This window comes from Ceratotherium simum, chromosome 2, assembly GCF_057802395.1.
Source record: "Ceratotherium simum simum isolate JZ-2026a chromosome 2, ASM5780239v1, whole genome shotgun sequence".
In the NCBI taxonomy this organism is placed as follows: Eukaryota; Metazoa; Chordata; class Mammalia; order Perissodactyla; family Rhinocerotidae; genus Ceratotherium; species Ceratotherium simum.
The window spans coordinates 52,843,627-52,871,029 of record NC_141901.1 but is presented as its reverse complement, the minus strand read 5'-3'; the positions used below and the strand labels follow the sequence as shown (position 1 = coordinate 52,871,029).

At 36.4% G+C, this 27,403-nt stretch overlaps 1 protein-coding gene and 1 long non-coding RNA gene across 10 annotated transcripts in view; one reads left to right on the top strand and one right to left on the bottom strand.

Moving 5' to 3' along the window:
• The window catches only part of SYCP1 (synaptonemal complex protein 1), a 120,271-nt gene extending 101,476 nt beyond the window's left edge, over positions 1 to 18,795 (top strand). For 5 of the 8 annotated variants that reach the window (XM_087444979.1, XM_087444988.1, XM_087444996.1 and 2 more), the window contains 5 exons: positions 331 to 387; positions 2,951 to 3,130; positions 9,678 to 9,821; positions 18,296 to 18,385; positions 18,484 to 18,794. In XM_087444979.1, coding sequence (XP_087301105.1) covers positions 331 to 387; positions 2,951 to 3,130; positions 9,678 to 9,821; positions 18,296 to 18,385; positions 18,484 to 18,621 — 609 coding nt within the window. In that variant the 3' untranslated portion in view covers positions 18,622 to 18,794. Of the gene's footprint in view, positions 1 to 330; positions 388 to 2,950; positions 3,131 to 9,677; positions 9,822 to 18,295; positions 18,386 to 18,483 lie in introns of those variants that run through there. The other 3 variants (XM_087445005.1, XM_087445009.1, XM_087445024.1) reach the window with 3 other exon arrangements.
• Positions 164 to 27,403, bottom strand: LOC147918012 (uncharacterized). Of its 2 annotated transcripts, none has more exons than XR_015555540.1 (3): positions 27,259 to 27,403; positions 23,130 to 23,197; positions 164 to 245 (listed from the first exon to the last, which is right to left on the bottom strand). It is a non-coding gene; the product is annotated as an uncharacterized LOC147918012 (long non-coding RNA). The 2 variants fall into 2 exon arrangements; XR_015555538.1 differs by lacking the exon at positions 164 to 245 and adding an exon at positions 19,072 to 21,469 and having other exon boundaries at positions 27,259 to 27,402.

The following is a 27,403-nucleotide window of genomic DNA, read 5'->3' as shown; positions in this document are numbered from 1 at the left end:
TTGTGTGTATCCCTTACTTTATAATCTGGTCCATCCACTTCATTTTACAAATGACAGAGTTGAGATTCAGAGTTTTAAAAGACTCCCTCAAGATTCCACAGATACATACTGGAGACAGATCAGACTTTTAAAAAAGAGATAATCAAAACCAAATAACATACCTCTGTGAAAGGAACTAATTTGTTTTTCTTTTTTCTTTTTATTATAAGATTTGGAGGCCAGTATTCTTTCTTCGTTAATATTTCCTAGGAAAGATTTTGATAATAGGAACATTCATTTGTGATAACAGTAGTGATTACATTTTATGAACTTGATATTCATTTTTAATAGGAAAAACTCAAAAGAAAGGCAAACGAAAACACAGTTATTCTTAAAGAAAATGACAAGGTAAGAGTTTTGTATACTTCTCAGTTTTTCTTTATAACCAATTCATTTTTTAACATCTATTTAGAAATGTTTTTTCATAAATTGAGAAAGAACATTTAAAATATATCACACAATTTCATTTCCTAAATTGTTTCTTGCTATTTATTAATTCATAAGCATTAGCTAGAAATTTCAAAGCATTTATCATCTGGAGTTAGAGAAGATTTCAATCTTCTATAATTTTTGTTTTGTATTATCTTAAATTAGGTACTTCTGGGTTTCTCTCTTGAGAAATTTTCAACGTTAGATGCAAAATATTTTCGTTAAAAATTCTGAAGCTTATATTTAGATGATGGGTTTTGAGAGGGCTAAATAAATGACGTCCTGCTTTCCTTAGTGAAGTCTGACCAATTGAGAAAGACGATGAAAACCAAAATAATATCTTTATTATTGATAACTGATATTGGAGAATGTGGCTTACATTTGAAGGCAAGAGGATTTCTTAATCATGAAATCCCAAATTAGACAAATTTACCTCCTTTGTCATAGGTAGAGCTGAACTGGGACAAGTGTACCCACTTGATGGCTTGCTCTTATAAAACGTATGGCATAAAGGAGCAGAGCAGGATTTGTGCTTCGTCTGCTACCCAAGAGAAGGAGTAAGGAGGGGCTGGACTATATATGCACCCAGTTTCTCCTTCCAAATTCACCAGTCTCATTAAGTCCTTGCTCCTCCCTAAGGAAGCAGAGAGAGGTTAGGAATGTTACCCTAGTGGTGCTCCCTGCATATGGAAGGAAGCACCACGTATGAGGAAAAGGGGTACCCCTCAGCTTCTTATCCATTTGGTAATATAGGATTATTACAGAAGAATTTTCATTGAAAGTTTTAGTTAAAATGATTAAATATTCTTTATACATAGTGATGTAGCCTCCTAAGTCCCCACAGAGGTTGCTCACGTTCCTCATCTATAGAGGAATAATAATAGTACCTATTTCCTAAAGTTGTTATGAGGATTAAGTTAGTTAATATTTGTAAAGCATTTAAAATAGTACGTGTTGGCACATAGGAAACCCCATGTGTTTAAACAATACAAGAGAAAAATTTGTGAATCGTCTGTATATATGCATAACTGGGATGTAACATTCAGAAGAGAATGTAACTTGTAGGGAAATACATTTCCATGATGTATTATGAAGAACGTTATTTCAGTATTCTAGAATGGGGGTGCATTTTCTTTTAGGCTACCAGGCTACCAGGGAAATGTTAATTCCCAGACATGGCCACAAGGTGGGGTAGTTGCCATTCTTAGTCTTTTTGAAGGAGACAAATTTGTCCATGAAAGCAGGTACATTTTGGAGAGTCTGAGGATAACTCCTGACAAATCCGGAGAGCAGAAAAAATTTGCTTGCATCAAAATTGTGTTATCAACTATGATGTAGAAGTATTTATGAAAAAGGATACAGAAATGCAACTCTGTGAAAAAATACTACCAAAATACCTGCTGGAAAAAGGATTATGAAGTTAAGATCACTAGAACTAGGCAAGAAACCTACAAATCATCTCATTTAGCTCCTTGATTATATAGATTGGTAAATTTAAGCCTGGAGATATTTGGAGATTTACTTAAAATCACCCAGCAAGACAGTAAAAGATCCAAGAGAAAACCGGATATTCCTTGACTCCTAGTCCAATGTTTTTTTATAGCACACGTGGTCACCTCTTAATTCTGCACGCTGTACCCTCCTAATTTAAACTCACTGCACATTCAACCACCAACCTTTTAAGAGTAGCCCTTTTGTGTGTGTGTGCTCCATTCTTTCTTGTGAGTGATTGCCATGATTGTATTCTTGGAGATGTTGGCAACTGAAGGAAGTGGTAAAATAGAAAGTGAAGAGCATGGGTTTCATGAAGGATTCCACTAAAGCAACTGTTACTAACTTTTACTAGAAAGGAAGGTCAGGTGCTGAAGGAAAGAAGTATGTAAAGGTAGAGAGAAAGAGAACTGAAGAAATTGAGTTGAAATAATATCTAAGTATTTACAGTAAATTTGCAATTTGTTTATTTTCAGAATTGAAGCAAATAATCATTTTCTCATTTTTTTTCCTGAAAATTTTGCTAGTTCTTTACTTTTGTAATTTTTCTTCCCAATTTTTTTTTTGAAGGGGGTTGAGGCTGGTGGATAGGAAAAGGCTGATGTTTTTATAGATAAGAGAGAGGAAATATGAAAGCATAAAAGAGAATGACTAGAAATGAGAATAAATTGCCCTCTGGTTTTTAGGCTATTGGAATGAACCACAAATTAGGCTTTTTGCCACCAGGAATAGAGATTTTTCTTTAGAGAATCTTCAGCTTTTGGTCAGATAGAAAATTGAGATGTCTTATTTGTTTTTACAGCAATTCTGTGAAGATAGAGAGGGGCAGATACCATTTTCATCTCAAATGGGAAAATAAAGTGACAGAGAAGATAAATGTAATTTACTCGAAGTTATCTAATGTGTAATAAATTTGGGGGTAAATTTAAATGACATTTAAATTTAAATGACATTTAAAGTCAATTTTATTCACCTTTGTTGTTCAATATAGAAAACACAGACATCTTTATTTGAAACACCTGAAACTAGTTATCAGAAATATGATTCCAAAACAGCTCCTTCACACAATGTATCTCGAAACTTCATATCAGCTGATCATGGAAAATCCAAAGATAAAAGAGATTATCTGTGGACATCGGCTAAAAGTACTTTATCTACACCATTACCAAAGGTTGGTTGCTAAAATTTCTAAGAAAGTAGTAATTTTTTTAATTAAAAAAGAAGGTTCTGGGGGCCGGCCTGGTGGTGCAAGCAGTTAAGCGGCGCACTCCGCTGCGGCGGCACAGGGTTCGCCGGTTCAGATCCCGGGCGTGCACCAACGCACTGCTTGTCAAGCCATGCTGTGGTGGCATCCCATATAAAGTGGAGGAAGATGGGCACGGATGTTAGCCCAGGGCCAGTCTTCCTCAGCAAAAAGAGGAGGACTGGCAGATGTTAGCTCAGGGCTGATCTTCCTCACACACACACACAAAAAGAAGGTTCTGGTATCATATACGCTGTATCTGGTATCACACACATAAATATAAAACCAGTTTCTTGAAAGTTTCAATTTTTTGTGATACCAGCATTAAATGGTTTCATTTTTTTTTTTCCTATCATGTTCACGGTGTAATGACATCTTGGGCAGATTTCATAATTTTCTAGCATTCACCAATGCACAGGTCCCTGATGTGGGAAATCTGGTTCTGACTTGACATTTTCCAGTATCACCCCAATTACTTCCCTTTGGTGTTTACTCCACATCATTTCGTTGCTGGAATCTTTTACTTAGCAGTCAACCCTTGTGGAGCAAGTACCACTGGCAAGGTGACTCAATCTAGCTATTTTCCATATGACTGCTTAATCCATGGGGAATTCATTCAACCTTTCTATGCCAAATGGCAGTGCAGAATGCTCTACTGTTGTTACCCCCCTCCGCGTTCTGTGCCATCCATCTCTCTCTAATTTCCTTTTACTCTGCTCAGCCAGACACAGAGACAGATAAACAAATTTTCTGCCTAGGTTTATATCCAGCTAGGAAATGAGATACCAGTCTCCCTTCTTGAAGGCACCCCTAGTCTTTATAAGGCTGCTGTTAGAGTTATCTCCTCAGTTGTCTTGGGAGTTGCGGGAAGAAGTATCTCAATCTGTCTCTATACCTCTAAGCTGAAATTTCATGCCTCCCCACCTCCAGTTTCCTTAAAATAACTGGGAAGACGGGAAGTGTTTCATGATGGTACGGCTGGTTCTACCACTTTGTAATAAGCCCTATAGAAGTATCTGGCCTTAATTATAGTTAGCTTTCTTTAGACTGTGGGTTACTAGCACTTTTCCCCCCAGCTTTGTGCTCCAGGTGACAAACCAGAGCAAAAGGAAACACCCCACTCATATCCTGTTGTATATACAATATTATCCTCCTCATGGAAATTGTGAAAATTAGTAAACTACAGTTTAGAGAGACTTTTATATAAAATTATTTTGTTGTATTTACTACTATATTATTCATAATATGAAATGATCTCTATTAAAGAATGACCTTACTTAAAAAACTTTTTATTGATATCCAACATTCAGATTAAAACACAGAATATTACTATCACCTTAGAGAGCTTCTTGTTACTCCTTCCAGTCACTAGACCCTCCCCCAAGGCCAGCCACCATCCCAACTTATAATATCAGATGTACTTGTTTTTGCATTTTCTGTGAATAGAATCATATTCTTTTTTAACTTTTTCCACTTAAATTATGTTTGTGAGATTCATCCATGTTGTTGCTTGAACTTGAATATTCTTTATTTTTATTTCTATGTAATATTCCATTGTGTTACTGCACCACAGTTTGTTTATCTGTTGCATTGTTAATGGACATTTGAGTAGTTTCCAGATTGGGTTTTTATGAATAGTGTTGCTATAAAAATTCTACCACTTGACATGTATGCATTTTTGTTGGGTTTGTCCCTAGAAGTGAAATTACTGGGTTATAGGGTTATGCATAATATGTTCCATCTTAATAGATACTGCCTGAGTTGTTTTTACTCTGATACAAAATGTATGGGGTTTTTTTCCTACACCTGCCAATTCACCAACTCTCCAGACATCGACTGAGTGTCTTACAATTTGATTCAATTCTGACATTAACTACCTGGAGTTGGTGTAGACCCCACAGATTAAGGGCTCAATCTCACAAAACTACTCTCACTTCAGATGCCAATCATAGTCCTGGCTTCCCGCCTGTGCTACTGACCAACTGGATATAAATTGAGAGTTCCCTCAGTCCCCTCCTCAGGTTCAATAATTTGCTAGAATGAAGCACAGAACTCAGGAAATTGCTTTACTTACCGTTACCAGTTTATTATAAAGGATGCAGCTCAGGAACAGCCAAATGGGAAAGATGCATAGGGCAAGGTATGGGGGAAGGGGCCAAAGCTTCCATGCCCTCTCTGGAAGTGCCGCCCTCTCTGGGAGTGCTACCCTCCCAGCACCTCCATGTGTTCACCAACTTGGAAGCTCTCTGAACCCTGTCATTTAGGGGTTTTTATGAAGGTTTAATTACCCAGCATGATTGATTAAAATCATTGGCCATTGGTGATTTACTCAGTCTCTACCCCCTCATCCCTCTCAGGAGGTCAAGATGTGGGGCTAAAAGTTTCCAAACTTCTAATCATGCCTTGATCTTTTTGGTGACCAGCCACCATCCTGAAGCTGTCTAGGAGCCCCCTACCACCAGTTCTTTCATTGGTATAAACTCAGGTACAGTTGAAAGAAGCTCACTATGAATAACAAAAGACTATCCTATCATATCACTGGGGACAAAGACCAAATATTACATCAAAAGATGCTCCTGTCACCCCTATCACTTGGGAAATTACAAGGGTTTTAGAAATTCTGTGTCAGGAACCAGGGACAAAGGCCAAATACATATTTTTATTCCATCACACTGCCAATCATATTTTTAAAAAAAATGATTGTACTAATTTATACTCTAGCTACCAGTGAATGAGAGTTCTAGTTGCTCCACATCCTTGCCACCACAGAGTATTTTAAGTCTTTTTGATTTTAGCCATTCTAGTGGGTGTGGTGACTTTACTTGTTAAAAAAAAACCAAACTTTTGTTTTGCAATTAATTTTAAATTTATGGAAAAGTGCAAAGGTAGTACAGAGAATTCTTTTATATCCCTCACACAGTTTTTTCCATTGTTAATATCTTACATTACCATGTACGTTTGTCAAAACTAAGAAACATACATTAGTACATCACTATTAACTAAATTTCAGATTTTATTTGGATTTCATAGTTTTTCCATTAATGTCCTCTTTCTCTTCCAGGATCCAGTCCAGGCTACACATTGCATTTAACTGTCATGTCTCCCTAACCTTGATCTTAATTTTTAATGTAGGCATTTACAGCTATAAATTTCTCTCTAAGCACTGACGTCACTGTATCCCATAAGTATGGTGTGTTTTCCTTTTCATTCTTCTCAAAAGTACTGTCTAATTTCCCTTATGGTCTATTCTTTGACCCATTGGTTATTTAGAAGCATGTTGTATTCCCATATTTGTGAGTTTCCTAAATATCCATCTGGTTGTTTTATAGCGTTGTTCAAATATATTTCCTTGCTGATCTTCTGTCTAGTTGTTCATTATTGAAAGTGGGGGTATGGAAGTCTCCTACTATATTGTTGAATTATCTATTTTTCCCAGTTTTTGATTCATGTATTTCAGAGCTATCTATACTTATAACTGTTATCTTTTCTTGATAGATTGATCCTTTTACCCTTATAAAGTGTCCTTTTTGTCTCTAGTAACAGTCTATTTTGTCTGATATTAGGATAGCCACTCCAGCTCTCTTTTGCTTACTATTTACCTGATGTAACTTTTACTTTCAAACTATTCATGTTATTGAATCTAAAATGTGTCTTTTGTGGACAGCCTTATAGTTGGATCATGCTTTTTTCCATCATTCATTCTGACAATCTCTGCATTTTGATTGAACTGTTTAATTGACTTACATTTAATGTAGTTACTAATAAGGTAGAACTTACATCTACCATTTTGTTCTTTGTTTTCTATGTGTCTTATGTCTTTTTGTTCCTGTATCCCTCCCTCTATTACTGCCTTCTTTTGTGTTAGGTATTTTCTAGTAGACCATTTTAATTCTCTTGTTTTTCACTGTACTTTTAAAACTATTTTCTTAGTGATTACCTGATAATTACAATTAACACCTTAACTTAAAATAATTAGTTTGAATTAATACCAATGTAATTTTAATGGTATACAAAAACTTTTCCCCAATGTAGCTTCATTCCGCCTCTTTCTTTTGTGCTATCACTGTCATACAAATCACATATTTTTATATTTTAAGTCCATTGCCACAGTATTATAATTATTGCTTTGTATATCTGTTTTAAATCAGATAGAAAAAGTTACAAGGAAAAATATATTTATACTATCTCTTATAATTATCTATACAGTTTCCTTTACCAGCCCTCTTTATTTCTTCATGTGGATTTGAGTCTAGGGTCCTTTCATTTCAGCTGAAGGACTCTCTTTAGTGTTTCCTGTAGGGAATGTCTGCAGGGACAAATTCTGTCAGTTTTTGTTTATCTAGGAATATATTAATTTCTCCTTTTTTTTTTTTTTTTTTTTTTTTTTTTGGTGAGGAAGATCAGCCCTGAGCTAACATCCATGCCAATCCTCCTCTTTTTGCTGAGGAAGACTGGCCCTGGGCTAACATGCATGCCAATCTTCCTCCACTTTATGTGGGACGCTGCCACAGCATGGCCTGACAAGCAGTGCGTTGGTGCGTGCCTGGGATCCGAACTCCAGGCCACCAGCAGCAGAGCATGTGCACTTAACCGCTACGCCATGGGGCCGGTCCCTTAATTTCTCCTTCATTTTTGAAGGATAGTTTTGCTGGATATAGAATTATTTGGTAACAGTTCGTTTTCTTTAAGCACTTTGAATATGTCAACCCACAGCTTTTTAGACTCCGTGGTTTCTGACACCACAAAGCTTGCTGTTCTTACAGGGATTCAGTCATTTTTTTTTTTTTTTTTGTTTATTGCAGTAACATTGGTTTATAACATTGTAAAAATTTCAGGTGTACATCATTGTACTTCTATTTCTGCATGTACTACATCATGTTCACCACCAAAATACTAATTACAACCCATCACCACACATATGTACCGAATTATCCCTTTCACCCTCCTCCCTCCCCCCTTCCCCTCTGGTAACCACCAATCCAATCTCTGTCCCTATGTGTTTGTTTATTGTTGTTATTATCTACTACTTAATGAAGGAAATCATACGGTATTTGACCTTCTCCCTCTGACTTATTTCACTTTGCATTACACCCTCAATGTCCATCCACGTTGTCACAAATGGCTGGATTTCATCGTTTCTTATGGCTGAGTAGTATTCCATTGTGTATATATACCACATCTTCTTTATCCATTCATCCCTTGATGGGCACTTAGGTTGCTTCCAAGTCTTGGCTATTGTGAATAAGGCTGCAATGAACACAGGGGTGCATGTACCTTTGCAAATTGGTGTTTTCAAGTTCTTTGGATAAATACCCAACAGTGGAATAGCTGGATCATATGGTAGTTCTATCCTTGCTTTTTTGAGGAATCTCCATACTGTTTTCCATAGTGGCTGCACCAGTTTGCACTCCCACCAGCAGTGTATGAGAGTTCCCTTCTCTCCACATCCTCTCCAACACATGTTGTTTCCTGTCTTGTTAATTATAGCCATTCTGACGGGCGTGAGGTGATATCTCATTGTAGTTTTGATTTGCATTTCCCTGATAGTTAGTGATTTTGAACATCTTTTCATGTGTCTGTTGGCCATCTGTATATCTTCTTTGGAGAAATGTCTGTTCAGGTCTTTTGCCCATTTTTTAATTGGGTTGTTAGTTTTGTTGTTGTTGAGATGCATGAGTTCTTTATATATTTTGGAGATTAAGCCCTTATCAGATGTATGGTTTGCAAATATCTTCTCCCAATTGTTAGGTTGTCTTTTCGTTTTGTTGATGGTTTCCTTTGCTGTGCAGAAGCTTTTTAGTTTGATGTAGTCCCATTTGTTTATTTTTTCTATTGTTTCTCTTGCCCGGTCAGATGTGGTGTTTGAAAAGATGTTGCTAAGACCGATTCAGTCATTTTTAAAAAAAGAAACACTCTGCAGGTTCTGGCAAGCTTTTGGTTAATTTCCAAAAATTTCTGTTTTGGTTGATGTCACTGGCCTTACTTTTTAAAGATACTTTTTAAAAATTATAAATCTTACAGGGTAATATAGAATACTAAACATTGACTAATGTGAATTACTTTACCAACAAAAAATAAGAACCTATTTTCTCATAAATCAGTAAGGATTTTTGTAGATAGAGCAAAGCTCACTCAGTTCTTTGGTCTTTAATCATGGCTAGAAAAATTAAACTCCCTCTTTTCTTAATATTGTCGATTGCTGAAGCTGGAGTCTCTCTCTCTCTCCCACCCACCCATTATTTTCTTCAGTAAGTTGAAGGGAAGGACAAAGAAAGTCCACTATTGTACATTTTCTTGAATAAAGTTATAAGAGTTTTAGTACCAACAACTTCTGAATTAAATTCTTATCCAAAATTCCTACTTCATATACATGCCAATAATAATGGAGAGAGATTGATTGCTGAAGATTCAACTTGCCTTCATTAATAATATGTTTTATTTGATGGGGTAATATATTGTTTTTCTTTTTGGATAGGCATATACTGTGAAGACACCAACGAAACTAAAAATTCACCAAAGAGAAAACAAGAATGTACCCATTGAAGAAAGTAATAAAAAGAGAAAAATGGTCTTTGAGTTTGATGTTAATTCGGATAGTTCAGAAACTACTGATCTTTTGGTAAAAATATTGCAAATCAGCATTTACATTATTTATTATTTTTCTACATTATTTCTTGACGTATATGTGTAATATATGCACATACTAGCTATCATTGCAATACTGAAATACAGTGGAACTCTACTATAATAAGAACTGTATGCTTTTGCAGCATTTTAGAGAAACTAGGGTTCAAACAATCTCTCTAAATTTCAGAAAACATGGCATTTTGAAATACTTGATATAACATAGTTGGCATATGAGATGATTAACTGTCTTGTTTTCCAGCAGTGTTATAAAGGAGTTTTTTACCACATTTTCTTTCCCTTTAAAAAGTTTTTTAAAGAAAGGTTAGCTGAATATTTTTAACCTTATTGCAGCCAAATTTGTTATTCAGGGCCCCTCTGGATTTGGCATATATACTTATTCCTTTATTTTACACCACTTATTGGTTGAAATCTATATCCAGGTATAGGTTGACAACTATAAACATTTCTATCATTCTTAAAGAGTTAATGTATTACAGATGGCATGTTTAAGGAGAATATTTCCCCTAGAAGTTTATATCACTAATTACTCCCTCCCATGAGTGTATTCATGCATACCAATATTTTCTAAAAACATAATAATTATAATTAAACTTAGATTCATTTAATTTAAAAATGGATAAATGTCATCACACTAAATGGAGCAATATACCAAAAGAATCTTAATTACAAAATTTCAGTTGAAGCCATTTGTTTCATTATTTTCACTCATAATTATGAAATCCTTCAAGCTTTTTACTGCTTTGGGACCCTCTCTTTTCATTTGTTCTGGAACAATGAGTAGTTGAAATCTTAAAACTCTAATTATTTAGGTTAACTTATAGAATCTCTATTATCTGTAGTCTAGTACCTCATTGTTTTATAGATAATGATTAACATTTTAATGATTATAACTGAACCAGGCACTGTTCTAAAGACTTTACATAGATTACTTTAATTATTTCTTACAATAATTTCATGTTCTACAAATATAGACAGTGTTGCAATTCCCATTTTGCAGATGAGGAAACCTAGTAAGGCATAGAGCCAAAATTTGAACACAGACAGTCTGGCTCCATAGCCTATGTAAGTCATTGTACGTAATACCTGCTAGTTCAAACTGAAGTCCAGATATATAAAAATGTAATGAGAATTAGTAGAAAAAGCATGATCTCTGGAATTAGACATTCCAGGGTTAGAATCCCTATTGTTTTTCTAGCAGTGTGAATTTAAGCTAGTTTCTTAGCTGATCTGAGATTCAGAATGACTCACGATTTCATTTCATTTTTCACAACTTTGCAACATGATAAACATACTACACTATTATATGAATGCACACAATTGTTTAAACTAGTCTAAAAAGACATTTCACAATGGGTTTTATTGGTTATAATTATCACTTGAAGTTATTACTTATTTTTGTAATTTTCTTAGCTGTTGCAATTAAATTTTGGTGAACATTCAAATTATTATAGAAAGTAAGATTTGAAAATGGATTGTCTAGAGTGACCTTAGAGAAGATCGTGGAGTAGGAAGTGCCAGGAATCCATTTCTCCACCTAGATAATAATTGCACAGGGAGAAACTGTCTGAAGTAACCATTTTGGAACTTTGGAGACTATTTAAATGCTTGCAACTTCCAGTGGGAAACTTAGTTGGTAAATTACGGTTAATTTTGGTCAATTTAAGCCTTAAGCATGGTGGTGGCTACCTGTCACCTAACCCATAGACCTGTGGCAGACAGCTGTGCTCATATCTTGCTGGAGTCAGGGTAAGCAATAAGGACCTTGTCCTCCAAATATCAAGGTTCAGTGTTCTGATTTCTGATTGCTGCTTCTGATCACTGACATGCAGGCACAGAGACTGGCTGCCATCATTTCAACCCTCACTGGCTGAAATATCTTCCAGGGGATTTAAATGAACTGCGCATGTTTTTTTTTTTTTTTTTTCCTTCCTTTATTTATTTTTTTATTTTCATTTTTTACCTTTGGGGAGCCAGACATTTAAGGATTAGAACGTTCAAAAGCAGTCACATTTATGGGATATTTAGAAAGCCATCACACACACCTAGGAAAAGACACAGGCTCAGAAAAAACCTGATAAGATCTCAAATTTTTGCCTCAGGCTGATCCCTGGCACAGAGACACTTTCAACAATAAAACAAAAAGCAAAACAAAACTAAACAAACAAAAACAGCAAACCCTGGGGAAGGGGAAGAAACTGATTTGCAGATATATCGAATTATAAGATTCAAATGTCTAGTTTTCAACAACAACAACAAAAAATCGCAAGGCATATACACAAAGAAAAGGAAAGTATAGCTATTCAAAACAAATAGCAGAAAATGTCCCTGAGGAAGCCCAGATGATGGGCTTACTAGACAAAGACTTTAAAACAACTATCTTAAACGTGCTCCAAGAGTTAAAGGAAGACATGGACAAAGACAGAAATATGATGTATGAATAAAATGAGAATATAAATAAAGAGGTAGAAATTATACAAAGAATTAAGAGGAGATCCTGCAACTGAATACAATAACTGAAATGAAAAGTTCATTAGAGGAATTAAAAACAGTTTTGAGTAAGCAGAAGACAGAATTGATGAACTTGAAGATAGGACAATTGAAATTATTGAATATGAGGAAAGGAAAGAAAAAAGAATGAAGGAAAGTGAACAGAAGCTCAGAGACTTGTGGAACACCATCAGTAGACCAATATATGCATTGTGGGAATCCAGAAGGGAAAGAGAGAGAGAAAGGGGAAGAAAGAATATTTGAAGAAATAATGGCTGAAAACTTCTCAAATTTTGATGAAAGAAATGAATCTACAAATCTGAGAAGCTCAGTGAACTCTAAGTAGGATAACCTCAAATAGACTCACATTAAAACACGTTATAATCAAACTGTTGAAAGACAAAGAAAAAGAATCTTGAAAGCAGCAAGAGAGAATCAACTCATCACATACAAGGTACCCTCAATAAGATTATCAGCTGATTTATCATTGGAGGCCAGAAGACAGTAGGTTTACATATTCAAAGTGCTGGAAGAACAAAATTATCAACTGAGATCTGATATCTGGCAAAACTGTCCTTCAAAAATGGGGGAGAAATTAAGACATTCCCAGGTAAACAAAAGCTGAGGGGGTTACCATGAGACTTTCTTTTCCAGAAATGCTAAAGGGATTTTTTCAGGTTGAAAGGATGCTAGACAGTAACTCAAAGCTATGTGAAGAAATAAAAGATCTCTGATAAAGTTAAATACATCGGAAATTATAAAAGCTAGTATTGTAATTTTGGTTTATAACTTCACTTTTTATTTTCTACATGATTTAAAAGACAGCATAAAAATTATTAATCTGTGTTACTGGACAAACAATATATAAAGATGTGATTTGTGACATCAGTAACAAAAAGGGAGCATGGAGTTGTACAAGAGCAAAATTTTTGTCGACTGTTGAAATGAAATTGGTATAAATTTAAATTAGGTTATTAGAACAGCATTAGGATGTTAAATGTAATCCCTGTGGTAACCACAAAAAATGCCTATAGGAATATACACAAAAGGAAATGAGAAGGGAATCAAAACATTTCACTACAAAAAAAAATGACCTAAACACAAAAGAAATCAGTAATGGAGGAAACAAGAGACAAAGGCAAAATAAAAACAACTTATAATGCATATAGAAAACAAATAACAAATAGGCAGAAGTTAGTCCCTAACTTATTAGTAATTACTTTAAATGTAAATGGATTATACGTTTCAATTAACAGACATAGATTGGCAGAATAGATTTTTAAAAATGATCCAACTATATATATATGTGTGTGTGTGTGTGTATAGTCTAAAAGAGACTCATGTTGGATTTAAAGGCACAAATTGATTGAAAGTGAAAGGATGGAAAAAGATATTCCATGCAAATAGTAACCAAAAAGGAGCTGGAATGGCTATACTAATATCTGATAAAATAGACTTGAAATAAAAAAGTACAAGAGACAAAGAAGGACATTATATATTAATAAAAAGTTCAGTACAGCAAGGAGATAAGACCATTTTAGACATTTACACAACTAATAGCACTCTCAAAATATGTGAAGCAAAACTTTACAGAATTGAAGGGAGAAATTCTGTAAAGTTCTACGTTAATAGTTGGATACTAATTAATTGTAGTTAAGTTCTACATTAATAGTTGGATACTTCAATACCCCAATTTCAGGGGTATTGGGTAATTGATAGAACAACCAGACAGAAGATAAATGATGAAATAGAGGACTGGAATAACATAATAGGAAAAATAGATCTAATAAACATATACACAACACTCAACAACAGAATACACATTCTTCTCAAGTGCACATGGGACATTCTCCAGGATAGACCATATAGGTCACAAAACAAGTCTCAATAGATTTAAAATGATAGACATCATACAAAATATTTCATCTGACTACAGTGGGATGAAGTTAGAAATCAACAAGAGAAGGAAAATAGAAAATTCACAAAATTGTGGAAATTTGTGTACTTTTAACCAACCAATGATCAGAGAAGAAACTTCAAAGGAAATTAGACTTAGAGATAAATGAAAATGGAAACCCAATATACCAAAACTTATGTGATACAGCTAAAACAATGCTCAGAGGGAAATGTATAGCTATAAATTCCTACATTAAAAAAGAAAGATCTAAAATCAATAACCTAACTTTATGCCTTAAGGAACTAGAGAAAGAAGAGGAAACTAGATGCCAAGGTAGCAGAAGGAAGGAAATAATAAAGATTATTGTGGAGATAAACAAAGTAAGCAATAGAAAACAATAGAGAAAATCAATGAAATAAAAATTTGTTTCTTTGAAAAGATCAATAAAATTGACAAACCTTTAGCTACATTGACAAAAAAAGAGAAGATGCAAATAACTAAAATCAGAAATGAAAGTGGGGACATTATTACCAACATTTCATAGATAAAAGAAGATACTGTGAATAATTATATGCCAACAAATTAGATAACCTAGAAGAAATGGAAAAATTCCTTGAAACACACAAATTACCTAAACTGACTCAAGAAGGAATAGGAAATTTCAACAGACCCATAGCAAGAGTTTGAATTAGTAATCAAAAACCTTCCAACAAGGAAAAGTCTTAGACCAGATGGCATCATTGATGGATTATACCAAACATTTAAAGACTTAACACCAATCCTTCTCAAACTCTTCCAAAAAAATTGAAGAGAGAATACTTTGTAATTCATTCTATGAGGCCAGCATTACCTTGATACCAAAGCCAGATAAAGACATCACAAAAAGAGAAAGTTTCAGAGCATTATCGTTTATGAATGTAGGTGCAAAAATCCTCAACGAAGCAAGTCGAATCCAATAAATAGCACATTAAAAGAATTATTCACCATGACCAAGTGAGATTTGTCCAAGAAATGCCAGGGTGGTTCAATATAAGAAAATTAATGTAATACATCACATTAACAGAACGAAGGGGAAAAAAAACCCACGATGATCTCAATTGATATAGAAAAAGCATTTGACAAAATCCAATATCCTCTCATGATAAAAACTCGCATAAAGCTAGGGATAGAGGGACAATTCTTCAACATGATAAAGGGTACTTACTAAAACCTGCAGCTAGCATCATACTCAATGGAAAAGGACTGAAAGCTCTTTCACTAAGATTGAGACAAGGATGCCCACTTTCACCACTGCTAGTCAATTTTGTGCTGGAAGTTCTAGCCAGAGCTGTTAGGCTATTAGACAAAAACAGAAAAGAAGAGAGAGAGAAAAGAAAGGAAAGAAAAGGAAAAAAAAAAAATAAAAGGCATGTAAATAGAAAAAAAGAGGTAGAACTATCTCTAATTTGCAAATGACGTGATCCTATCTATACATGGAAAATTGCAAAGACTCCACAAGAGAGCTACTAGAGCTGGTAAATGAATTCAGCAAGATAGAAGGGTATAAGACTGACACATGAAAATTAGTTATGTTTCTATACACTAGAATGAATAATCCAAAAAGGAAATTAAGAAAATAATTCCATTTCCAGTAGCATCTAAAAGAATTAAATACTTAGGAATAAATATAACCAAAAGAGTGAAAGACTTATACACTGAAAATTAGAAAACATTGCTGAAAGAAATTTAAAAAGACCTAAAGAAATGGAAAAAAATTCTGTGTTCGTGGACAGGAAGACTTTAAGATTGTTAAGATGTCAGTACTGCCCAAAGCAGTCTACGGATTCAAAAAAATCCCTATCGAAATTCCAACAGCCTTTTTGGCAGAAATGGAAAATCTGATACTCAAATTCATGTAGCATTCAAGAGACCCCAAATAGCTAAAACAATCTTGAAAAAGAAGGGTAATGTTGGAGGACTCACAGTTCTTGACTTTGAAACTTACTACAAAGCTAGTAATTAAAACAGTACATATGGTACGGGCATAAGGACAGATATATAGACCAATGGAATAAAATAGAGATCCAAGAAAAATCCTCATATATATAGTCAATTGATTTTTGACCAGAGTACCAAGACCATTCAATGGGGAAAGGACAGTTTTTTCAATGAATGGTGCTAGGAAAACTGGATATCCACATGCAAAAGAATGAAGTTGGACTCTTACCTTACACCGTATATGAAAATGGACTCAAAATGGATCAAAGGCCTAAACTTAATGGCTAAAACTATGAAACTCTTAGAAGAAAACATAGGGGAAATCTTCGTGATGTTGAATTTGGCAAGGACTTCATGGATATGACACCAAAAGCACAGGCAAGAAAAGAAAAAGATAGATAAATTGGACTTCATCAAAATTAAGAACTTTTGTGCATCAAAGAACACTATTAAGAAAGTGAATAGACAAACTAAAGAATGGAAGAAAATATTTGCAAGTCATATATCTGTCAAGGGATTAATATCCTGAATACATAAGGAATTCCCCTAACTCAATCACAAAAAATAACCCAATTCAAAGGTGGGCAAAGGACTTGAATAGACATTTCTCCAAAGAAGATACACAAATGGCCAATAAGCGGGCCAGCCCCGTGGCTTAGCGGTTAGGTGCGTGCACTCCACTGCTGGCGGCCCGGGTTCGGATCCCGGGTGCACACCGAGGCACCGCTTGTCCGGCCATGCTGAGGCCGCATCCCACATACAGCAACTAGAAGGATGTGCAACTATGACATACAACTATCTACTGGGGCTTTGGGGAAAAAAGAGGAGGAGGATTGGCAATAGATGTTAGGTCAGAGCCGGTCTTCCTCAGCAAAAAGAGGAGGATTAGCACGGATGTTAGCTCAGGGCTGATCTTCCTCACAAAAAAAAAAAAAAAAAAAAAACGGCCAATAAGAACATGACAAGATGAATGCTACAGAGTCAAAAGGACAGATAAAGTTTTATTGTTTTAAGTTGGATTAATTTATTAGTTATTATTTTTATATGGGCAGTCATTAATGAATAATCATGAATTATTCATTATTAATGAATTATTCCTATTAATGAATAATCAGTTATTGTGCACTAAGTAAAATTTTAATAGTTTACAGCATGGTTTTTAAAGTAATTTCTCTTTTCTAAGCTGGTCAGTTGGTCGATACTGGTTCTGAGTATATCTGAAAAGGCCGCTCTTTATGACTTATTGAATTCTACTGAAATCTTAGAATTCATAAAAATCTATTTGAATATTTTCATCCATGAAGTCTCTGAAGTTTTTGTTAAATGTGACTTTAATGAACGGGAAAAGATAATGTGAACTGATGGCTTACCTGACTAAATTTGTGTAGCATATTCATTAAGAGAATAGATTCTGGAGCCAGCCTACCTGGATTTGAATCCTGGTTCCACCTCTTACTAGCTATATAATCTTGGGCAAGTTACTTAATATTTGTGTCTCTCAGTTCTTCATCTTTAAAATGGGGATAATAATAGTATACTTACTTCATAAAATTGTTGTGAGAATTAAAACTAATTAAAATATGCAAAGTGCCTAAAACAGTGCCTGACATAAAGTACTAAGTAAGTGTTAGCTATTATTGTTTGGGAGAATTACAATGCTTATAAATTGATAATTGACAATATTATAATTTTTATAGGATTATAAATGCTTTTTGTAAGGTCTAAGTGTGAGTTTGAGTAAGTAGACTGGGGGAAAGGGTAAGAAGGCTCTGAAAGTAAAATAGAAATCAGTAGAAAAATACTATTCATACAATTTTGTATTTCACATAACCTTTTAGGAATATAGTTAGTAGAATCAAAATATAGGTCCTTGTTGGGCAGATTGAGGATTTATTTTGTCATCGTCTTCTTTCTTCAGTCTTCCTTCTTTCTTCTTTCTCCTTTGTCCTCTCTCCTCCCTCCTTTCTCCTCCTTTCTTCCTCTTCCTTCCCCACCCCCTCATGTGTGGTTATGTAGACAAAATTTTAGTAATATAATATTAATGATGGCAGTCCCCAAATTATATTTTTGTATTTCTCTTTAAGAGCATGGTTTCAGAGGAAGAGACATTGAAAAAACTATACAAGAATGATAATCCACCAACTTCTCATCTTTGTGTCAGAACAGCAAAAAAGGTAGCTTTTAAATTTTATTTCAGAAAGCCAACTTCAAAAGCTGGAATTTATTATTTTTTAATTAAATATATTATTATTTTATTTTATTTTGTATTCAGACCCCTTCGTCTCTAACAACCCCTGGATCTACGATGAAGTTTGGAGCTATGAGGAAAATGCGGGAGGATCGTTGGGCTGTAATTGCTAAAATGGATAGGAAAAAAAAGCTAAAGGAGGCAGAAAAGCTATTTGTTTAATTTCAGCAAATCAATGTGATTAAGGAGTATAACAACATCATTTATAGTTAATTTTTTAATATTTTCTGAAGAGCCAAACTTTTTCTGAAATTGAGACTTTTGATATTTGCATAAATATGTTTCTTTATATTTTTGTATTTTGGCCTAAATGTGAAATAACCACATGTTAACTGAAAACTTCTAATTGTGTTCAGATAATTAGATTATATTTTGTTTTTACCTTTTCTTGTATTCATGAAAACTGTTTTGGCTAAGTTTTCAAATTTGTGAAGTTAGCCATTGAATGCTGGGAAAATATTGAGATTTACTCTTTATTCTTTATTATTAAAATATTTTGGATGCAAATAATTGCTTCTCATTGATTCTGTGAGGTTCATTTGAACAGCTAATCATTATAATTTAATAATGTTCATTTTTCAAATCTTGAGGCCATTTTAGTTGTTTCACAGTTCTGAAGCAGCTTTGATTTATCTATTTATAAAATTGACAGATGGCTTTTCATTGCAGGAAAAAAAGACTATGCCAGTATGACTTCCTAAGATACTTTATTTATTCAACATTTATTAAGCAAATATTTATTGAATGTCTAAGATTCAAGCACAGTTCTAGATACTGGGGATATAACAGTGAACAAAACAGAAAAATAAACCCTCTGTTCTTCTAGAGCTTACATTTTAGTGAAGGAAATAGACAATAAACAAAATAAGTAAGCAAAACATATAGTATATTAGTTAATGATAATTGCTAAGAAGAAATAAAACAGGGAAGAACATTCGGGACTATGAAGGGGATTGAAATTTGATGTAGGGTGGACTTCACTGAAATGACATTTGAAGATCCAATGAGTAACAAGTAAACCTGTAGTTATCTGGGGGAGAACATTACTGGCAAAAGGAACAGGAAGTACAAAGGCCCAGAGGTGGAGGTGTGCCTCGTGCATCTGGGATGTAACAAGGAGCCCAATGTGGCTGGAAGATAGCAAAAGAGAGAGAAGAAGGAGAAAAGGCCTGATATTTAACAGGATAGGGAGTTTGGGTGGACAGATTATGTAGCACTTGTACGCCACTGTAAGAACTTTGGCTTTTGTTCTGCATAAGATGTGAAATCAATAGATATTTTTGCGCCAAGAAGAGCCATGATTTGACTCATGTTTTAATGTAAGGATCTTTCTGACTTCTATATTGAGAACAGATTTTGAAAAGGGGACAAAAGGCTAAAACAGAGAAAACGAGGTTATTTTAATAATGCATATGAGAGATGGTAGTGGCTTGATCAAGGGTGAGAGCAGTAGAGGAGTAAAGTGGTCAACTTCTGGATCTGTTTTGAAAATTAGACGTGGGAAGTGGTAAGAAAGAGAAAGGGCTAAGGATAACTTCAATATTTTTGGCCTGAGCGATGTAGTTCTGGACATGTTAGGTTTGAAATGCCTGTTAGACATTCAAATAGAGGTGGTAAGTAGGCTTAGAGACGAGTCGAGGGTAGTGATATAAATTTGGAACTCAACAGCAAATTTAGAGCTATCAGGCTAGATGAGAACATGTATAATCACGGGAGTGACTGTACCTAGAAAAGAGGAGAGGTCATAGAGATGAGAAGGAACCATCAAAGGATTAGCCAGAGTGATAAAAGTCAAGGAGGCAAGTATTTCAAAGAGGGAGTGATAAATTGTGTTAAATACTGCTCAGAGGTAAAGTAAAATTGATTAATGTGTTATTAATGTGGAGGTCTTTCGTGATCATAACAATGGCATTTTCAGTGAAGTGGAGTTTGATTGGAGGGTGCAATTAAGGAGAGAATGGGAGGAGAGAGAGAGCAATCTCCATCAAGAGTAAGAAACTCAAGAAGTTATACTTTAAAGGGAAGAAGATAAATGAGGCAGTTGCTAGAAATAGAAATGTGTCAAGAGAAGATTCTTTTTTTAAAGATGTAAGAATTATAGCAGGTTTAAATAATTAGGGAAAGATTCAGAATAGGGGGGAAATGATTATGCAGGAGAAAAAGGGAAGATTTTTTTGTAGAATGTCGTGTAATAGACACGAGGGATGGAATCTAGTGGAAAATCAAAGTGCTGGGCCTTAGCTAGGAGAATAGGCAGTTCTACCATAGAAACAGGAGAAAAAGAAGAGTATATGGCACAAGATGATGGTAAATGGATGGGAGTTTGTAGAAGTTTTGGCTTCATAGCATCAATTTTCCAAGTGAAGTAAGAATTAAGATCACCTACTGAGAATGAGGATGGAGGAGAAAGTGTTGGAGGTTTTGGAGAGAAGAGTAGGTATGAAAGACTCATCTAATAAAGTAGGAAAGTGAATGGACTTTATAAAAGCAACTGAGAAGTGAATAAAAATAATTTTAGAGTTGTCTATAACAATTTTGATGTAGTAGAATTTGAATTCCCTCATGGTGGGGAATTGTGTTTGTAGGAAAGATTAGCCAAGAAAAAGTGGAAATGCTATAACATTGCAGAAATTATGTTCCCCCTTCAATTTATATACCTATGATTATATTCTGATAACGATATGGTCTTAGGATTTCTAGCTTCTGATCTCTTAATTGAAACTTTATAATTATTCTCCTGAGCAACTATGTTTTGGAGGATTATTAGTCTTGATAGCATAATATTTTACATTTGAAGCTATATATTTTCAAACATTTTAAAATAAAACAAGACTATTAGTTAAGGTAACACTAGCTTCTCTGGCTAACCATTCATCAACTTCTCACTCATCAAAAGTCCAATATAAATGTTCCTATTTAGTGAGCAGCTTTCCTCCAGGCAGTGATTCAGGAACCCTGGCTCCTTTCAGCTTTTAGTTCTGCCATTTTCAACAACTGGCATCCAAGGTTGCTGCAAAAACAGAAACACCATGGAGGATCCATGTGGGAAGTTTTTAATGACTGAGGTCTGAAATAGATGTACATCGCTCCACGCACATTCCACTTTCTGGAACCAAATCATATGGCCACACCTAACTTGAAGACAGACTGATTTCTAGTTCTGTCTCAGGAGGTCAGGGAAAAGTGTGAAGTGAACAACTAACTACCCGGTCTGTCACAATCAGTTTACACTCTTTAAATTTTCAAATATTGTTCCTCATTGCTTTTAATTAAAACAAGATGAGTTAGTTAAGGCTAAGTTTTGAAAGATTGCTTCAGCTGTTCTTTGAACATGCTGGGCATGCTCCTGTCTTGGAAACTTCCACTTCCCTCCAGCACTTCTGATTCCCCTTACACTGTTCTTTTTCTCCCCGTAGCACATACTATCTTCTAGCATACTATATACTTTATTTAGTATGTTTATTATTCATTGTCTTCCCTCACCAGAATAAACTTCACAAAGACAGGGACTTTTGTCTGCTTTGTTTATTGATGCATCCTGAGTGCCTAGAATAATACCTGGCCCATGGTATGTTCTCAGTATTTGTTGATTAAATAAAATATTAATAAATATTTAAGAAAAACTTATATATACCATACTGATGATTCTTACAATAAGTAAAATTTCAGAACTAAAATGTTTAGTACATGATTTAAAAATAGAATCAAATATTAGAAATTAAAAAATCATGAAATTTCCTAAAAGCACATTGTTATAGTAGCCTATAATTGACTCTTCTGCTTTGAGCTCTGGAGAGTCAGTTCTGACAACCAAGTCCAGAATAAAACTTAAGACGAATGCTATTGTTTTTACTTCTAAACAACTCCTAAAAAGCACCAGAGTAAGAAAAACAATTTATTATTCTAAATTCAGAGATGAGTGTACTCATTTGTGGTAATCTCACCAAAATAAATTTTAAAAAAAATCCCAACAGAACAAACTCATAAAAATAATTTTAAGTGGTATTAACAACTGTAAAATTTATAATTTGATTATTATGAAAAATTTGTAAGCTAATTATATAATTATTAATGCCTTTTTAAAAATCGGATGCAGTTTAGAGGTTATTATAGGAAGAAGCATTTTGTCGTAGCCCATTTTTAGACTGGTAGGCAACTCTTTCTGCCCTTTGGTCACTCTTTGAAGGAGTGACTTAATCTGATTGATGGGTTTAGGATAAATTGGACATATGGGACCCAACCTCCTCTTTTGTTTTGGGTGTGGAGCCTCCTGCAGAGGGCATGTGATTTGCTCCGTGCTGTGTGTTTTACAGGGCATGTTTTGCCCCTGCAGGTGGAAGGGGTTCTAGAGAACTAAGGTTCTCTAGTGAGGGAATAAGTTTAATTTAGGAGAGTATTAGCAAATTCTAATATTTTGATGAGTAGCCTGGATACTTTGAGTAGGAAATAGAGAGGAATTTAGGGAAACTATATAACATACTAACATTGAACCTCTGATGTGGCTTTGGTGGTGCTATTCTGGACAGTAGCCCCATAGGAATTTTTACTTGGTGGGTCATTGTAGCCTATTGTAGCCTTGTTTTCACATGAATTACCATTTTTGGAGAAATAGGTTACAAGTTCTGGGTCTTAAGTGAATGGTGTATAAACTTTGAAGCAAAAGTGAGTACCTCAGTATATCTGCAGGCCATAGGCTCCAGAAGACGCATGGGCTGAGGTGGCCTTAGCCAAATACTGCCTGTAAAAAGAGCAAATATTAGCAACACTAGACTGGGCAAGGATGTGGGACTCAGAGGTCATATTTTGGATGTATTTTGATAGTGGAACCAAAAAGATTGGCTGGTAGATTTGCAGGAGATAAGGATGAGATGAGGGAAAGAGAAGGTGCAAGGTTGGATTTTGAAGTTCTGTTTTGGGCTATGTAATATTTGAGATTTCTTAGATATCTAAGTGGAGATGTTGAGTAGGTCATTGGACAAATGAATCTGAAGTTCTCCAGAAGGGTCAGTATTTAGTAATCATTGGCGTATGCATGCCATTTAAAGTACAGGACTGAATGCACTCTCTTTACAGATAGTAACTGTGTAGTTATGGTAGAGAAAGGAGTCAGTACTGAGCCTGGGCATACTGGAACATTTAAAAATCAAGCAACAGAGAGAAGTCAAGATGGCAGCGTAAGCAAACTCTGAACTCACCTCCTCCCGCGGACACAGCCAATTTACAACTACTCGTGGAAAAATTACCCCTGAGAGAGAACTGAAAACTGGATAAGAGGAACTCCTGCAACAAAGGACAATCCTAATCGAGGTGAAAGAGGCAGAAACTCCCTTCTGGAGAGAAAAAAAGCTGCCTTCACAAGCTGCAGCACTTCACAGCCACCTGGGAGCAGCCCAAAGGTCCGCAGCCCTCCCTGAAGGAGTGGGGCCCTGAGCTGGGAGTGCTCCCGCTGTAGGCATTTTGTGGACCCAGCACAATCGAGACAAGTGGCATAATATCCGACTTTGCCTGCTACTAAAACATTGGGGAGTACCCCCAGAAAAGCTGGTTCACAAAGAAATTAAAACTGGCTCTTAAAGGGCCCATGCACAAACTCACCCATTTCAGAAAGCAACCTAAAATCACCAGAAAGAAAGGTGCACAGCCCTTTGGGGAAAAGAGACTCACCTGATTGGCTCTGAGTGCATCGCAGTGAGAGGTGAGACCTCCCCAGGGACTGGGACGTTGGCGGCGGCCATTGTTGTGACCTGGTGTGGGTGTGCTGACACAGACACCATTGGAGTTCTCCCTGAGGTGTGCTAGCCCAGGGTCTGCCCCACCCACTAGAGCACCAATTTAATCCAGCTCAGCCAGGGCAGGCAGCCCACCCTAGGGACTGGCCCCACCCAACAACAACCCCTCAGGCAACTTGTTGGCCTGCATAGATTGGTGACTGGATTCTCTGCAGCCTGGCAACAGAGCCCACTTCAGTGGGGCAGGGTGAGCACAAAGAGCGGGTGGAAAGTGTGGGGTGGTGGTGGAGTGTGTGGGGGCTCCCGCCGTGGAGAGACTGGGTCCGCTTCAGGAGGTTGGGGCGCACACACATGGGGCAGAGTTGTGTTGACTGTGTGTGTGGACCTGTGGGCGGTGGGGCTTGTCAGCTGCAGAAGACTTGTGCTTCTCAAAGACCCACATAGGGGGTTTGCCCCGCCTTCCAAAGCCTGAAACAATTGGTTGCTCCCGTGCCTGAGGCCAACCCAACCCAGCTGCAATCCTCAGAGAGATGACAAGAGACGTAAAGGCTGGAGGCTTATAGCAATTGTAAGCCCCTGAGCCTAACAACCTGCCACACTGGGAGCCTACTCACTTAAAAGAAATATTGCAACACAAATGTGGTATTAGAACTTGCAGCCAACTGTGCTGGGGATCCCCACACCTGATAAAGAGACTGAAGGGCCCACAACAACTATAAGAAGCTGAGCATTACAACAGCTGGGCCAGGAGCATAACTCAGCCTCCCTGGGCGCCTACAGGGAGAGCAAATAGGCCACAACAGAAGGACACACGTAGCCCACATAGGGGTCACTCCTGGAACATTGAGAACTGAGGGAAGCACACGGCAGGCCTCCTAAGGCACCAGTTATGTAAGGTCACCTATCCAAGAGCAGGAGACGTAGCTGACCTACCTAATATACAGACACAAGCACAGGGAAAGAGGCAAAATGAGAAGGCAAAGGAATATATTCCAAGTAAGGGAACAGGACAAAACACAAGAAAAGGAACTAAATGAAACAGAAATGAGCAACCTACCCGACAGAGAGTTCAAACTAAGAGTGTTAAGGATGCTCACTGATCTGGGGAGAAGAATAGATGAACTCAGTGAGAATGTCAACAAAGAAATGGAAGATATAAAAAAGAACCAATCAGAAATGAAGAATACAATACTGGAAATGAAAAATTCACTAGAGGGACTCAAAAGCAGAGTAGAGGATACAGAAGAATCGATCTGCGAGCTGGAGGAAAGACTAGAAGAAATTACCCAAGCTGAACAGGTAAAAGAGAAAAGAATTAAAAAGAGTGAGGACAGTCTAAGGGACCTCTGGGACAACATCAAGCACAATAACATCCGTGTTATAGGTGTCCCAGAAGGAGAAGAGCGAGACAAAGGGGTAGAGAATCTATTTCAAGAAATAATAGATGAAAACTTCCCTAACCTAAGGAAGGAAACAGACATCCAGGTACAGGAATCACAGAGAGCCCCAAACAAGATAAACCCAAAGAGGCCCACACCAAGACACATCATAATCAAAATGTCCTGAATTAAAGATAAAGAGAGAATCCTAAAAGCCACAAGAGAAAGACAAGTTACATACAAAGGAAACCCCATGAGGCTCTCAGCTGACTTCTCAGCAGAAACCTTACAAGCTAGAAGAGAGTGGCACGATATATTTAAAGTGCTAAAAGGAAAAAACTTACAGCCAAGAATACTCTACCCAGCAAGGTTATCATTCAGAATGGAAGGAGAGATCAAAAGTTTCCCAGAAAAGCAAAAATTAAAGGAGCTTGTCACCAAGAAACCAGTGCTACAAGAAATGTTAAAGGGACTGATTTAAGGGGAAAAGAGAAGACCACAAATAGGAAAAGTTATCTATTTGCACGATAAGAGGGTAATGGATACAATTGCATAAAAAGAGGTTAGATATGATATCAAAACATAATATGAGGGAGGAAGGGAAAGAGTTGAGCTTTCAGACAGAGGTCAAACTAAAGAGACCATCAATACTGTATGGAGGACTACTAAAACACTGAGAAAAAAAAAGTTAAAAAATGGCAGTAAGTACGTACTTATCAATAGCTACTTTAAATGTCAATGGACTAAATGCTCCAATTAAAAAGCATAGGGTGGCTGATTGGATAAAAAAACAAGACTCATATATATGCTGCATACAAGAGACACACTTCAGACCTAAAGACACTCACAAACTGAAAGTGAATGGATGGAAAAAGATATTCCACGCAAATGGCAATGAAAAGAAAGCTGGAGTACCAATACTCATATCAGACAAAATAGACTTTAAAGCCAAAACTGTAAAAAGAGACAAAGAATGGCATTACATAATGATCAAAGGAACAATCCAACAAGAGGTTATAACACTTGTAAATATCTATGCACCCAACGTAGGAGCACCTAAATATATAAAGCAATTACTTGTAAATATCTATGCACCCAACGTAGGAGCACCTAAATATATAAAGCAATTATTAACAGACATAAAAAGAGAAATAGACAGTAACACAATAATAATAGGGGACTTTAGGAGTCAAGATGGCGGCGTAGGCAGACTCTGAACTCACCTCCTCTCGTGGACACAGGCAATTTACAACTACTCGTGGAAAAATTACCCCTGACACAGAAGTGAAAAGTGGATAAGAGGAACTCCTGCAACAACGGACAATCCTAACTGGGGTAGAAGAGGCAGAGACTCCCTTCTGGAGAGGAAAAACGCCGCCTTCACAAGCCGCCAGCGTCACGGCCGCCGGGAGCAGCTCACAGGTACGCAGCCTCCCTGGAGGCACGGGGTCCTGAGCCGGGGGAGCGCCCCCGCTGTGGGCATTTTGTGGACCCAGCACAATCGACACCAGTGGCATAATATCTGACTTTGCCTGCTACTAAAGCATTGGGTAGCACCCCCAGAAAACCCAGTTCACAAAGAAACTAAAACTGGCTCTTAAAGGGCCCGCGCACAAACTCACCCGTTCCAGAAAGCATCCTAAAATCACCAGAAAGAAAGGTACACAGTGCTTCGGTGACAAGAGACTCACCTAATAGGTCCTGAGTGCATCTCGGTGAGGGGTGAGACCTCTCCAGGGACTGGGACATTGGCGGCGGCCATTGTTGTGGCCTGGTGTGAGTGTGCTGACACAGACGCCATTGGAGTTCTCCCTGAGACCTGCTAGCCCAGGGTCT